Source organism: Danio rerio, chromosome 2, assembly GCF_049306965.1.
Source record: "Danio rerio strain Tuebingen ecotype United States chromosome 2, GRCz12tu, whole genome shotgun sequence".
NCBI lineage: Eukaryota > Metazoa > Chordata > Actinopteri > Cypriniformes > Danionidae > Danio > Danio rerio.
In genome coordinates, this window is record NC_133177.1 from 38008923 (window position 1) to 38022500 (window position 13578).

At 35.6% G+C, this 13578-nt stretch overlaps 1 protein-coding gene across 8 annotated transcripts in view; it reads right to left on the bottom strand.

The window, feature by feature from the left end:
* pappa2 (pappalysin 2) overlaps positions 1-13578 on the bottom strand; it is a 131430-nt gene that overhangs the window by 48013 nt on the left and 69839 nt on the right. For all 8 annotated transcript variants that reach the window (XR_012392833.1, XR_012392831.1, XM_073927493.1 and 5 more), the window contains 2 exons: positions 12518-12700; positions 8597-8900 (listed from right to left, as the gene is read on the bottom strand). Coding sequence is in view for 6 of the 8 variants with exons in the window: in XM_073927493.1 (XP_073783594.1) it covers positions 8597-8900; positions 12518-12700 (487 nt within the window). In the remaining 2 variants the exon portion in view is untranslated. The remainder of the gene's footprint in view (positions 1-8596; positions 8901-12517; positions 12701-13578) is intronic.

A 13578-nucleotide genomic window follows, 5' to 3' on the forward strand; every position in this document is an offset into this window, starting at 1 on the left:
ACATTTAGAAAACATACAACAAGGAGTAAAGGGTGAGAATAATCAAATATAAATATTAAGCAGTTAAATAAAAAAGAAAATAAAAATAGATAAATGGAAAAAATTAAACATTGAAAAACAAAAACAAATAAAAATGAAAATAAATAAAATAAATGAATACAATATAGAAGTACTTTAAAAAGAAATAAAAATCAAAATATCAATAACAAACAATGAAAATGAATAAAAATTAAAATAAATAACATACAACTGAAAATATGTAAACAAATAAAAGGATGGATGGATGGAAGGATGGATGGATGGATGGACGGACGGAAAGAAGGATGAACGAATGGATGGATTAATGAATGAGGAACAGACGGATGGATGAATGGATGGACAACTAGATGGACGAATGGATAGACGAATAGATGGAATAATGGATGGACAAATGGATTATGGATGGATGGATGCATGGATTAATGGGTGGATGGGTGGATGGATGGATGGATGGATGGATGGATGGATGGATGGATGGATGGATGGATGGACGGACAGATGGATGGATGAGCGAATGGATTGTGGATGCATGTATGGATTGATGGATGGATGGAACAGTGGATGTGTGGATGGATGGATGGATGGATGGATGGATGGATGGATGGATGGATGGATGGAGGGATGGTTGGACAAATGGATGGGCAAACAGATGGATGAATAGATGTATGGATGGATGTATATATGGATGGAACAGTGGGTGTGTGGATAGATGGAAGGAAGGAAGGATGGATGGATGGATGGATGGATGGATGGATGGATAAATGAATGGGCATATAGATTGTGGATGAATGTATATATATATATGGATGTATGGATGGATAAATTGAATAATGGGTGTGTGGATGTGAATGTATGTATGGATAAATGGATGGAACAGTGGGTATGTGGATGGATGGATGGATGGATGGATGGATGGATGGATGGATGGATGGATGGATGGATGGATGGATGGATGGATGGATGGATGGATGGATGGAAGGATGGATGGATGGATGAATGAAAGGATGGATGGATAGATGGATGGACAAATGAATGGATAGATTGTGGATATAAATATAATTATGGATGGATGGATGGATAAATTGAACAGTGGGTGTGTGGATGTGAATGTATGTATGGATAAATGGATGGAACAGTGGGTATGTGGATGGATAGATGGATGGATGGATGGATGGATGGAGGGAGGAAGAGAGGGAGAAATGGATAGATAAATGCTGAAATTCAGAAATGTGTAACAACATGCTACTCTTACTATTCCTGTTATAGAAAATGTCAAACATGAAATATGTATAGTTAAGTGAGGACAGACATGCAGACATAAAAGACAGAGAAAGGGATGGATGACTAGATGGATGGATGAATTTATAATTCATTCAGTGACCATTAAACTCAGAGTGAGTCATTGTATCATTCGCTCAACATTCTAAATAACAATGAATCATTCAGACAAAAAAGTAACTGGTAGCACTGTCTCTAAATGGTTTATTAAAAAATATTCAATATCTTGTTAAGAATATAAAAACAAATGTATTACATTAACATTGTATTCAGTAATAATGCATTTTCCATCTTTAAACTTAAATATATGATGATGACTGAGCACTGGAACCAAATACAAAAATTAAGCAGAGCAATGCTGATTTTCACTACAGCCGCTGTATTAAATTTGTTAAATTAAATTTGAAACAGCAATACTTGATCACAACTATATTTTTCCTCAGGGTGATCTCAAATCTAACCCTGTTAAAAATGGAAACGTCCTTTGAACATTGAGGTTATCACTGCATGTCACACTGCATCGATCTGATCTGATTCAGTGAGCCTATAAAAAGAGTCAGGCCATGATTGCCAAGGCTTGTTTGATTTCAGTTGTTTTCCGGCCACTGGTAAGAAGATGCCCTGCTAACTGAGCATCATGTATTTTCTACAGCAGCTCTTATTACTCAACAAATTGGCCTTATTAATTATGGATGACTTCCAGGCAGAGGGAAGAGGAGTGAGACTACTTTAAGCCAAAGAAAAGGGAGATCCAATGAAGAATTCTGTGCAAGTGAAAAGATTAAGCCAAATTTCTCTCTTCATAGCACAGCCAGTTATGTATATACAGTTATATTTAATCTAGTTATTTGGCCATAAATTGGTCATGGGTGTGGTTTAATTTGAGCTTAAATGCATCAAATGTCTAAACACAACTGGCCTTGTTCGACATTTTCCACTGAAATCAACTATAGTGTAAAAATGTTGTGTTGCTTTAAACCAAATTTGAGTAAAACAAGAACAATCCTGAATCCTGTGTTAAATTTGTTAATTCTTTTTTGTTTACCCAACTTTGCCCAAACAATTAGATTTATTTGTGTTTCACTTAATTGTGGATTGAAACATTGGCAGTATTTTATAGATTGTATTACAATTATTTTAAAAGCATTAATTTCCTTTCAAAGATAAGACAAGCAGCAAGAAACATTAGGACCCTTCATAAAACACAACAGGTACATAATGTAATATATATACAATAGTTCTGTCTGGTGCTTGAATCTGATTTTCTGATAGCTGTGCTATATTATGCAAATACCAGCACTAATACAGCATTTCATCCTTCACCGTTGTGCATTACTCAGCCCACATACAGCAACAAGCAGAGGACACTCTACAGTTTGACAAAAATTGCTGCTGTTGGACAATAAAATTTTCTTTTCGTGATTTTTAGTCAAGAATGTAGTTGTTTAGATTGCAACTATGCAGTTTATTTATAAAGATAGTGCCTATTTTAAAGTATTTATAATTTTGGAGATTCAGTGCTTCTGCCACCATCAGCCTGTCTGAGCAGACCAAAGAAAGTGCTGGTTGACGGTCTGCCACAAGATGGCGACTGCATTATTAAGTCCCTAAGCCCTGCTCACACTGTGAGATGTCAGCCACGATTTTGTCATCTGAGGCAAATTTGTGAAATCCTAAAAGATTCCTGATATCCTATACGCTAAAATCTGTGATCCATCGGCACTGGTGAGGGGCACTAAGAAATCGATGGCATACTATGGCATCGAGCCAACACAAGCATCCCACCAGTACAGATATAGCACCATATCGAACTCCTAATTGTGTAATATAGCTCATATATATATATATATATATATATATATATATATATATATATATATATATATATATATATATATATATATATATATATATTAAGGGTTTCACGATCCTCCAAATCCTCGATTCGATTACATTTTCGATTCTAAAGGCACGATTCGATTCGATTTTCGATTATGAATAATTAATTAATTAATAACCAATTAATTATTTGTAGCCTACCGTTTAAACTACCAGACCTGCATGGTCTTTGTTTTACCGATAAACAAATCATACAGTAAATGAACAAAGGCAAGATACACACATAATTACCACCTGTCAATCACTTTTTCTGCGAGACTCATGAATAGGCAGTGATCTGTGTCGTTATAATGGCGTCGGTAAAAAAGACGCACAACCAACAGGAACCAGCCAACAGTATCTGAGGTGTTCGCTAAAATGACAAAGTACAAGTGAGTGAAAGATTGAAGCAGCCCTCTGACTGCCTGGACCTGCTGTCTCAAGCTCATATGGCTGTGTGTGCGTCTGTGTCTGTGTGGTCACGTGATGTTTCAGAGGTAGAGAGCAAGGAGGGCTGCTCAGAAATGCTACACACCACTGTGGATGTCAAATCGTTGTCGTTCTAAAATGCCATTTAAAAACAAACACAGTGTAAACAGGGCCTGAGTGTGTACTTTTCGCGAGCGGATTTGCAACGGGGGCGGGCGGAGGATCGCGATGCCAGTGTTGTCTATCGGACGAACCGTACGTAATACGTACATAGCAGAGCTTGCAAAACTGGGTTTTTTGTCGACAACATGAACGTTGTCCACATAACTCACTGGAAATCCAAAATGCTTACACACCGACGACTTCATTGAAAGAGGAGAGGGTTTAAGTTCTGTCGACGGGTCTCCTGCGTCTGCAGTTCAACAAGCACTTCAACAAGCCTGTTTTTTCCCGCTTGGCAAGCCAAGCTGACGTGACATGGGGGCGTGGCAGCATCGACGATTCTATTTTTTGATTCGAATAATCGAAATTGAGCATAAATTTCGATAGATTTCGATTAAAAATCTAAATCGTGACACCCCTAATATATATATATATTTATTTATTTATTTATACAACAGTTCTGTCTGGTTCTCAAATCTGATTGGCTGATAGCCGTGCGATATTCTGCAATATCAGAACTCCCACAGCCTCTTTACCCTTTGTGTATTACTCCGCCCACATACAGCTAGCAAAAAGTAGACACTAGAGATCTAAAGTTTAAAAGATGCACGCTCAACTGTTTAACTGTCAGCTTATGATTTGAATCCAGAACAAAGTAGTTCCTCATACAAATGGGTTTTTGAGACTCTCCATGTTTGATTTTGTTTTTATATACACAATTATGCTGTCGAGCTGTTGTATAAACGCAATATCACACTTGTAGCAGTGCGATATGGCTATATATCGACACTGGTGGGGGCACTAAGGCACTTGGCCTGGGCCTCGTGCCAACGCACGCCTCCCACCAGTGCCGATATACAGCCATATCGCACTGCTATATATATATATATATATATATATATATATATATATATATATATATACATGTGTTTTTTTTCTATATTTTAATTTTCTTTATTTTAATTTTAAAGATTTAAGGCCAAATATTTATATTAACACATGCTGTTCTTGATATGTGTGAAATAAATTGTTAAATTATATCTATTTTTTAAATCTATCTATTTACTAATGCATGTTTTAAAACATAGTATTATAGTAGAACAAATTTTTTAAATGTAGTAACATTTCACAATATTACAGTTTCGTTGCTATTTAAGAAACTTTTGTAGCATATACAAGTGATTTTATGAAGAGAGAAAGCATCTAACATGCAAGAAAATGTTCTTATTCAATGTTTCAAACTAGTTTTGTAAAAAATGTCAAATAAAACAGAAGTGAAAATAATCTAACATTGCAATTCAACTTAAGAGATATATATTTCAGTAAAATAAACAATGTGCTTATTCTGACCCGTGTATTAAAACATATAACAGTAATCCCAGTAATATGTTTTATAATTTAAAAATGTTAATACCCTAAGTCGTTAGAAGGAGTGTGAAGTATAAAGATTTAAAACTACATTGGTTATGAATTGAAAGCTGTTTTACTCTTTTAAGGTTCTGATGCGTGAAAACCCTTTTCCCTCTTTAACTTTTATATCGATTTATTCATTTTTTTCATTCATTCATTCATTTTTTAATATATATAAAATATAACCAAATTCAACAAATATCAATATCAACAAGGATGTATTTCCTGAATTTTTGTTTTAACTGCAAATATAATATGAATACAAATGTAATAGCTCATTTAATATTTAGAGCAGGTCTTCCAACGGTTAATCATTAGGATTTTCAGATGGTTAAGCATCTCCATTCACTCTTCTTTAAAGAAAAAATAGACAACAACAAAGTGCTTTGTTATTTCAACAGACCTCAAGGTGGCACTGTAGCCTGCTTTCCCACAAAACACCCTCAATCCCACTCCCATTTCCCCCTCTTCTCCCTGTCACTCTTCTGTCTCCGTTGCTAAATGACAGGTCTCTCACTTACTGCACAGCGACTACATCACGCACACTACTCCCTTTAGCAAGAGATTGGAAACAATTTCAGAGCAGCTACAAACAGCCACGGGTGTTTACTGTTTCTACGGGTAAAGCGGTCACATTTGGTTTATATTCTAAGGTTTCATTGTACCTCGCTTTCTCTCTTTCTCTGATCCAATCCGTCTTTCTTTCCTTTCCCTATCCACATAGCTCAATCCCCAGTAGACTTTCCATCTTTCTGAGTTTACAGGACTTGTGGAAGGAACTTTTCTGGATATGTTTCATTCTCTGATCCACGCTATTAATCTCTAGACATTTTGACCTATTGCAAGTACAACAGTCTGGTGCCCCATTGATGAATCGGCATTGGAACAAGCTGAATAAAATGTGACAGAACTTGGCCAACACGTTGATTCTTGTAAAATGAAGGGCTAATGAAATGACAACGTCAAATGCATGATATTATTCTTCTTCTTATTGTTTTGGCTGTGGAAATGATTTTTTTCAGCGTTTCTTCGAAAACCGTTGCGCAATGCTTAAAACATTGATATGCTGAGGATATAATTCGATGACAGTTTTAGAAACTCAACATGTTCAGCATTTATACTTAAGCCACATTTAAAAATAATACTCCCAGAAATGCAGTAAATCAACCCAAAACACAATAAAAACATGACAGAGATGTTTTTATGTGACAGAATTACTAATGGTTCACCAATTTCAAATAAATATTTAAGGCAAGATACTGTAAAGAAAACACTGCTTCACTCCATTCGTCAATTTTGAGATTTGGGGCTTCATGGCTTTTCTTTTTTTGGTTTTTCAGTCTGATTTAAAGTAAACATTGGAAATACAATTGTAAGTGTTGTTTCTGCAATTTATCAATTTGTTTCTGTAGATTTCGCAATCTAGCCTACACTACCTGACAAATGTCTTGCCTATCCGAGTTTTAGGAACAACAAACTTGACTTCTAGTTGATCAATATCAGAATTCTGATATCAGAAATGGCTTATATGAAAGGCAATGACCTCTAGGTTACGCTTATTTGACTAAAATAAAATATGATCATGCCTTGATTTTTAATTATTTAACTAGGACAGTAAGGTCTGACTTTGCTTAGACAAAAGTCTTGTCACACAGAAATAATGTACAGTATAGAATATAAAGTCATGGTGCAGTGGCTAAAAAAATAATATTGTGTATAACTCCTATGAGCTTGGAGGATTGCATCCATACATCTTTGCAATGACTCAAATAACTTATTATTAAAGTCATCTGGAACAAAAGCATCCTTGCAAGATTCCCAGAGTTCATCTAGATTCTTTGGATTCATTCCCAACGCTTCCTCCTTCATCTTACCCCAGATATGCTCAATAATGTTTATATCTGGTGATTGAGCTGGCCAGTCCTGGAAAACCTTGACCTTCTTTGCTTTCAGGAACTTTAATGTTGAGGCTGAAGTACAGTATGTGAAGGAGTGCTATTGTGCTATTGTGTCGAATTTGCCCTTTCCTGTGGTAAGTAATGTAATGAGCGGCACAAATGTCTTGATACCTCAGGCTGTTGATGTTGCCATCCACTCTGCAGATCTCTCGCACACCCCATACTAAAGTAACCCCAAACAATGAATTTTCCTTCCAAACTTGACTGATTTCTGTAAGAATATTGGGTCAATGTGGGTTCCAATAGGTTTCTGCTGTATTTGTGATGATTGGGATGCAGTTCAACAGATGTACCTTCTGCCACTTTTCCAAATGATCAACTAGACATCAAGTTGTTATTTTTTGCCCTTACAACTGGGATCAACGACAGGACTTTTGTCAGGTAGTGTAAATTAAGTGAAGTTTCACAAACTAATTTCAAGAGGAGCACATGATATGATTGTGCATTGCTGGCCACTCATCCGTAATCAGTAATAATCCAATCAGAATGATCCTAGCTTAATATAAATGGACCCACCCCATCTCCTCCTTTTTCTCCCCATCTAAAGGGGGAGTGATCGAGACCTACCTGATCTCAGATCGCCTGATATGCTTATTGACCGGGCGGGAGCCCTGGGCTCAAATATCTCCGTGCTCAGGGTTCTCTCCCGGGACAGCATGCCAAACCTGCTATAAATGCCAAGCATATCTAAGTGGGAACTCTTGAAAGCAATTTATTTTGCATTTACACTGTTAAAAATTACACGACACTAAGTCATGACAACAAATATATTTTTTTATGTTACTTTAGCTACATTTAAAAAGTTAATCAATTTATTTTTAGTTATACAACTAAAAAAATGTACAATATGCAGCGACTTTTTAGTTATATAAAGTTTAACTTAATATGTTTATTCAGTTTGACTGATTTGAGTTGAGTTAAGATGACTAGAAAAATAAACTTGACTTAACAAAAAGATTTTAGGAGGCAATATTATAATTCTTACTGAGTACAATCACCAAACTGTACAGAATTATATGTATATTAAAGGGTTTTTTACAGAGGGAAATGTTCATAGATACATTTTCTGATTATTCTACACATTTATTTTGTCTGTTTGCAGTATCTTATGAATTTAGCCTTGAAAATCAAATCCTCTATATGTAAAATCTTTGACTCTAATAGTTCAGAATACTCTTTTCAAATGTTCAGATTTTTGTGCTAGAAATTAGTAAATTAGCTCAATAGTGGAACAATGCCTCATTTGCATTTTTAATCATACATTTCTGTAAAACTTGTAATGCTAAAAAAAAAAAAAACATCTCTAATACTTAATCTAATCAATCAGCTGTGGAAGTATGGTGATATTACTTTTCTTTTATAGCCTATTCACCTACAGTGTCTTGCCTTAAAAAATAGTGTCCAAGTTCTATTGTTAAACACAAACAGATGCGTCTTGGTACCTGTCTGTGTATGAGGGCTGTCGGACGATGGCAGGACTCTGGTCTTCTCTGATTGGTGGTTCTCTGATGACTCTGTAAAGAAGTGGTCGGCAGCCGGAGCACAGGGGATTTTGGGGCCGCGAGGTCAGGAGAACAGCATCTATCTCAAGCTTCTTGTCAAAGGTGGAGATTTTAATGGCTTTGACCTTCTTGCTAGTGTGAACATGGAGCGTCAAAGGAATATCACAGAAAGCATGTTGAGGACCTGTGTGGATCAACTCGCCATTCTCCGTTATGAACACAATATTGGCAATTGCTTTTTGGTCTGTAGAAAAACAGAAGAATGAAATAAAATAAAACAATAATACTTTAATAAAATTTAACTTATTATTGTTTTAAACTGCTCTGCAGGATTTAATTTTAGGACATTTTAGTATGTACATAAAATATAATTATTTCGAAACAAAAAAATAATAATAACAACTCTGGATCAAATTAATGTTCCAAATAAGGAATTAATTAAAATATTAAAATAATAATAATTTATTGAAAACATTCCTTTTAATAATTAATGTACATTAAGTTCTGTCAGATATTTTTATGTTATTTTATTTTTATTTTTTTTTGTAATTTAAAGTCCTAATTTTGCTGTCATCATTTATTAGTTCACTTAATAAATGACTTAATACCAGTACAATAAATAATTATATATACAATTGTGGAAAAATCTCAGAAATTGATTTATGATTATAGTTATTTGTTTCAGTTAGGTGTATTATATATTCTGTAAACTACTGGTGACATTAAATTATTTAAAATAAAATTCAATCCATTTTGAGTATTTTATTGCATAAAATTACAAAAAGTGTCAAAGTTTATATTACTATTGTTTTTAGACAACATAAGACTTAAAGGGGTGGTCCACTATGATATCATATTTTAAACTTTAGTTGATGTGTAATGTAGCTGTGTGAACATAAACAACATGTCTGAATGTAAAAAGTTCTAAGTTCAATGCAAAGGGAGACCTTGGATTTTACAGAGTTAGCTTAGCAAAGCCTACAATGAACGAATTTTGGGGACTACAAAAAATACTTCTGCCCCCTGTAAGATCACAAAGGTTTGTTTACTGCGCATACAAACTGCGCAGGTAAGGGTCGTGGCCGGAGGCGCTGTAACGTTATAGCAGAGATGAAGCTAAAAATGCGTCCAAACACGGCTGTTTCCACAGAGCTTCGTCTGTTTCTGTATTTGGGCTTCCAAAGGACATGACACAAAGACAGAAGTGCTTACAGTTTAATATTAATTATGTTCCAGAGAATTATAAAATACACAGCAAGCATGATTTGACAAAACAGCCTCCAGAATCTCTCCCAGTTCAGTGCTGGATTCGGCTAAAATCTCCTCAAAGCAGAAGCTGTGAGCTACAACCTGTAAGTGTTTTTATTTGTTAAAATTGATCATGACATGTACAGTGTCTAGCGTTAACAGTATGCTGTAGCAACGATGTAAACAATGCAAATTGCCGCTTTGCGGGCAAACGATTTAGCTACAAATTCATATTTATCAGTCAAACTGCTGTAAACACACACACAAACACTCCACCAGCACGTTCGTGTCTCTTATGTGTGTACGCACGCGACTGCATTGATTGTCTTCAGGCAGCTTTTCCATGCGTTTCACATCTCAGGTAATAAAGTCGCAAAAGATATGTGGATGATTTATATAACTTACACCTGCATATTCCGGATATATATGAAAGACGTTGTGTAACGCATAGAGTTTAAAAAAATACAGGTTAGCTTACCTGACTCGTGGTAGCAGTAGAAAAACAAATCAAGGCTCACACAGGTAGCATCCCACATCTTGTGCTTTATTCTTCTGTCACGATATACTACAGAAAATAACTTAATCCGAGCATCAGAGAAAAAAAAAAAAAAAAAACTCCTGTGCACATGCGCTTGTTACAGAAAGTTCACACATTCAACATTCACACACACACACACACACACACACAAAGACAAGGTCTCTTAAACTCCAAAACACCATTTTCACTCGTTACAGACACATTTGTTCACTCGTAACAGATTTTATTTTAGAGAGCAGGCAGGAGGTTGACTGACTATTTACACAGCAGAAAACCGCATGCTTTTACGGGCGTGCCGTGGAGCCGATCCGCGAATAGCAGCACATTATGACGATGACCAGAGTCAGAGTCACTTGAGGACGGGCCTTTCAGAGGAACTTGGAAACTTGACAGTCGTTTTCATGCTAGCTGAGTAGTTGTGTATAATCAAAGTGAGATATATGAAAAAATAATGCGATTTCCTTCAAGTGAAACATGAGCACACATTGCTTTGCATCTTACTTACACAACCAAGCCTTAAAATTGCATTCTGGACCACCCCTTTAAGCCAGGTTTGTCCAAACTCGGTCCTGGAATTCCAGTGTCATGCAAAGTTTAGTTTCAACTAGAGGTCTAATTTATGTTTCCATTTTGAAAAGTACCACGGAACCCAACCAGATATCTTGCAGCACGGCAATAAATTTCCAAATAAATTGCGGCAGCGGTCGGTAACTGGTTTAATTTTGGACGGGTGTAAGCGGTCAATATCGCTCTCGACTCCTGAGCGAGCAAGCACGCGTATGTATGTGTGTGAATGAGACAGCGTGATGCTGCGTTTAGCTTGTTTGTTGCTGTCTATGTGTGTGTGTGTGTGTTTGTGTGTGTGAATGTGCGCGCAAATGAGAGAGAGAGCTTTGTCCTTTTACAACAAATGCTGAATATAAGCGGGAGCGGTCGGGTTCAGGCTAAACCCTGGCGAGAGTGGCCGGAAGCAGGATTCAAAATTTAGTCCCGCGAAGATCTCTAGATCCAACCCCAATCCGACACACCAGGGCTAGCTAATCAAGCTCTTAATAGGCTTTTTAAAAACATCCTGGCAGGCGTGTTGAGGTAAGCTGGAGCTAAAATCTGCAGGACACCGGCCCTCCAGGACCGAGTTTGGACACCAATACTTAAGCAATCAATATTTGGTGTAATAAATGTCGGCATTCAATCACAACAAACAAAAACCTATTATTGTGATATAAAATAAAAAACAAAAAGCTCTTAACAAACAAGTGGCAAGTTTTCAGACATGTTTATATTTATTTTTAGACAACACAATACCTTTTTTTTTACTTTACTGAAACCCATATCTGATAAATTTACTAAATTTTCAAGTGGTCTCAAATTATTTATAGCTCTAATATATATAGTATATATGCACTACTGGTCAAAGGTTTGGGGTGAAAAGGATTTTAAATGTTTTAATTTAAAAGCTTCTTCCACTCACCAAGGCTGCATTTAATTATTTAAAAATACAGTCAAAATTGTAAAATTGTGAAATGTTATTTTACTGTACAAAAAGTGTTGAAAAGTAGTTTAATTTATTTCAGTGGTTTTAAAGATGAACTTTCAGCTTCATTACTCTTCAGAGTAATGTCAGAGTAATGAGTCTTCAAAGTCACATGATTTTTAAAAAATCCCTTTAATATTTATTATCATTATTATTATTATTAATATTATTATTATTATTATTTTTATTTTTATTAATAATAATGGTAATAGTAATAAAATCAATAATGACTGGAGGAATCATTTAATCTGAAACTATGTACAATATTTAATGAATAAATAATAAATTAATAAATAAATAATTAACTATTTGACTTTTCTTTTTTTTTTTTTACTTTTAATAAATGCCACCTTGATGAACGGAATATGTATTTTTTTAAAGAACAAAAAAAATTATATATATAAATCGAGGTAAAATGTGTTTTTTAATCTATTATCTATTTATCTGTCTGTTTCATAAAACAATTATTGTATTTAAGATTTAACATATCTAGTTTCATGCTTTTAGTTTTTGTGAAGTACAAAGTGAAGACAGTACTGACTGGCTGAGGTGTAGGTGATCCAGACGGTCAGGCTGTCAGGAAGCACTGGCTGCAGGAAATGCAGCTCCAGTACGCAGCCCTCGCTCTGGGGGCACGGTGTCGTCATGTTGGGCTCATACAGGTTAACTTCAGGACTCCAGGCCTGCATGCTGGGCTCACACGGTTGGTACACATCAGGGGCCCCTGCAAAAACACACACACAAACCTCATCCAAAGCCAAAAGGAAAATACTGTAACTCGCCATCAAAGACTAAGGATCTTTTTGGCAAATGGGACATACACCTGGAAACATGAGATAATTCATAGCAATAAAACTGGCATATTAGCCCTAAAACAGTCATTTCCATAGCAATGCATTTGAAAACTTGGGAAAATATTGGACTGCTTTGGACAGTGCATTCAATATCTCTGCTTGAACACCCAGTAAGCTGTCTTACTGTCTAGGGAGCATCTTTAAAAATAGAGAGTTCAACCTAAAAATTCTAGTTCAGTGTTTATTCACACATCCTGAGTTGTACTGAAACCCAGCAGACCGGACACCTTGACATTGAAAAAAACTGTCCTGTAATCAAATTTTGACATGTTTTTTTGACACCAATGTTAATTTGATGTTGTGTCGACATCAAGGTGCACTGTAGGGTACATTTTTAATTTATCTTTCAGATCAGTAAAACTTTTCTTTTGTTATAATATTTTGATTTCCCTTGGTGGTCAAAAGAGCATCAACATGTAGATATCAAACTGATGTCAAGAATTTTTTGACATGTTTTTGATGTCAAGCTTGATGTCTATTTGATGTTGTTTTGGCATCAAGGTGCCCTTTTGGAAAAAAGAGAAGTAAAAAAAGACATGAGCTTTAAATGTGCAATCATATGTTTAAATCACTTGTGAAGCACAAGTCATGTGATGCTCATGTGGTTTGTCTGTAAAGGTTATTTATTAAAAATCCTCACTCTGCACATTCATGAAACTGCAGATCACGTGGGCTCATCGGAAAAAAGCACACAAATGCACAAATGAACTTGTCAGAGAAAAGTCAGGATGACAGAATGAATATTAGA